The 2779-nt window shown below is 35.8% G+C and overlaps 1 protein-coding gene across 1 annotated transcript in view; it reads right to left on the bottom strand.

Moving 5' to 3' along the window:
* CSNK1G3 (casein kinase 1 gamma 3) overlaps positions 1-2779 on the bottom strand; it is a 108511-nt gene that overhangs the window by 57979 nt on the left and 47753 nt on the right. Inside the window, exon 5 of the mRNA XM_045285052.1 lies at positions 736-847. Coding sequence (XP_045140987.1) covers positions 736-847 — 112 coding nt within the window. The remainder of the gene's footprint in view (positions 1-735; positions 848-2779) is intronic.

The following is a 2779-nucleotide window of genomic DNA, read 5'->3' on the forward strand; positions in this document are numbered from 1 at the left end:
ACACAACCGCTGAAGACAAAGCGGGTGAATAAGCAAAAGTGGTGAAGAAAGCTGATGGTGCCCGGCTATCAAAGGATATAGCATCTGGGGTCTTAAAACTTGAAGGTAAACAAGCAGCTATCTAGATCAGAAGCAACGAAGTCCACCTGGAAGAACACATCAGCCTGTGGGATCACGAGGTGCCGAAAGGATCAGTTATCTGGCGTCAAAGTACAAAAAATCATATCATTGTGTGCTCACCTCCATGACCAGATCGCTTAAGACAAACGGGTGCATAAGAAAATGTGGTGAAGAAAGCTGATGGTGTCCAGCTATCAAAAGGTATAGCATCTGGGGTCTTAAAAGGCTTGAAGCAGTATAGTGGAGTGTTAAAGAGCAGAGATTCGTATCAGTCTTCCACAATTTATAGCCTGGCTCTACCACTTTTAGCCCCTTAACCACTCTATATTTACTCATGTATAAAATAGGAATACAGTAGTACCAACCTCAGAGATTATGGTGAAAAGTGAGGATGACATCTGATATGTTATCTGGCACAAAGCAAACACAATCTGACGTTGAATTCCCACCCCTCACTCCATCTCCTCCTGCTCCCTGTTTACTCTGAGTCAGTCACTCTGATCTACTTGCTATTCCTTGAACAAAGCAAGGCACGCTCTTCTTAGGACTGCTGTATTTATTATTCTCTTTGATGAGAATGTTCTTCTCAACCTAACTGTTTACTCTCAGTCTTACCTCTTTCAAGTTTGTCTTCAAGGCCAGCTGCTAGGCTGAGTCCTTCTCTCACGGTTCCACTTAAAATTGTCCATCGACAACCTTCCCCAGGATTCACTCTTCCTCCTCCAAGCTTTACTGATCCCCAGAGCACTGTTTAATCTTCTCATATCGTTCATCATCTGCCCTTCTCCCACCTCACCCCTCATGAGACTATCAATCCTGTGAGGATAAGCAGCTGTGTGAAGTCACTTCACAGCTATATCCTCAGAACTAGTACATTGTGTGGGAAACACACACATACAAATTATGTAAATATTTATGGCTAGGAGGGCGAACAACAGAAACATGGGCGAAGGGAGAGAGCGGATGGTGTAAAATATGAAAATAAACATAATTTACAAATTATCAAGCATTCACAAGGGTGGGAAGGGAGGGGCAAAAACAGGACTTGATACCAAGGTCCCAAGTAGAAAGAAAATGTTTTTGAAATGGTGATGGCAACACATGTACAGAATATGTACAAATTGTTATAAGAGCTGTAAGAGCCCCCAATAAAATGATTAAAATATATATATGGCTGCTTTTATTATCACCATTGTAATCTGTTTACTAGTTATTTTTCTAGTTTTCTTTTTGATGTGTTTTCATACATTAATATCTATTAACACATATTGCACTCTGTACTTGTTCTCTTTTTATACCAGTGACTGAACAAAGAATGAAATCAGATCATTATCATCAAGCACTTTCTTTGTTCTGTTATTTCTATGCGGTTATGTGAATAATGTATCGCATCCAACATTAAATTCATTAAATGAACTGAGAAATTAACATGCTATTGCTACATATACAAACATTTGAGGAAAAGAGGAGATATAAGGCAAGTAAATATATACAGGCCTCTGTTGCCTATGCAGAATTACGAGGCTGAAAACAGAGATGGTTGTGAAACTTACTTTTATCTAAAGACTCTTTAAATGTTTTGTCCATATATGCCTATTGTTCTTAAATTTTTCATTTAAAAACAGAATTCTAATTCCACTGACAAGCATACATTTCATTTAGTTAGTAGAAAGATAAAATTCGTTTCTTTACTATCAAATACACTAGATTTAAGCTGGCTAACCAACTAAGAAGTATGTGAATGACAAATACCCATATATGAAAGGCCAAAAATGGATTAATCACACGCAACTGTCAATATTTTACAAAGGTTCAACTTTATGGTCACAGGCAAAGCAAAAGAGAAAATACAAAGAATTTTCTACTTTCAACACTTTGAAAAGAGGGAGCTAGAAACTTGGAACTCTAATGTTCAAATATTTAACAAGAACCTTTCAAGCATTTTCAGTAATACCAAAGTGGCTGACTTATGATATATTTCTAATATACTAGAAAAGCTTATTATTTTAAAGGATCTAAGTGACAACTTGGGAAGATCATTATAACCGATGTTTTGAACATGTATTTTCATTTAAAGATCTATTATTAAACGGGAATTTATTGAGTGCTAACTATATCTTCTAATACATTTTCACTAAACCCCTATAAAGTGGATGTTATTTTTACCCATTTCACAAATCAGAAATCCTTTAAAAGATAAAAAATTCATCCAAGACCCTAGAGCTAGTACCTAGCTAAGCCAGGGCCAGAAGCCACAGCTGCACATTGACTCAGTAGGTGTCTAAGCATTACGTTTACTTGGCAAATTGCTATCTGCCTGGCTAGTCTTATTAGAGTGCTATAGTCTAGTAATCAGGGCTTTTCAAATGTGGTAAATTCACTCAAAATAGACATAATCTCATATCCTGTAACAGAGACAACCAAATGTGTCATGCTAGATATTATGAAAGTTGAGCATTTCAACTTATAATTTTTTTAAAGGATGTAGTGACTCAAAGGATGACTCGTTTATTTACTCTAAAACTACTACAATAAAAAGGCATTTTATGACTCTAGAAAATTTACTCTAGAATTCTTAAATTAATTAAATAATTTAAATAAATTAAAATTTACTTACTGTAGAATTTTACTAAATTAAAAGGGAAAATAAGTTCAAGCT

This window comes from Echinops telfairi, unplaced genomic scaffold, assembly GCF_000313985.2.
Source record: "Echinops telfairi isolate 266 unplaced genomic scaffold, ASM31398v2 ScPeMD7_7469;HRSCAF=8507_1, whole genome shotgun sequence".
Taxonomy (NCBI): Eukaryota; Metazoa; Chordata; class Mammalia; order Afrosoricida; family Tenrecidae; genus Echinops; species Echinops telfairi.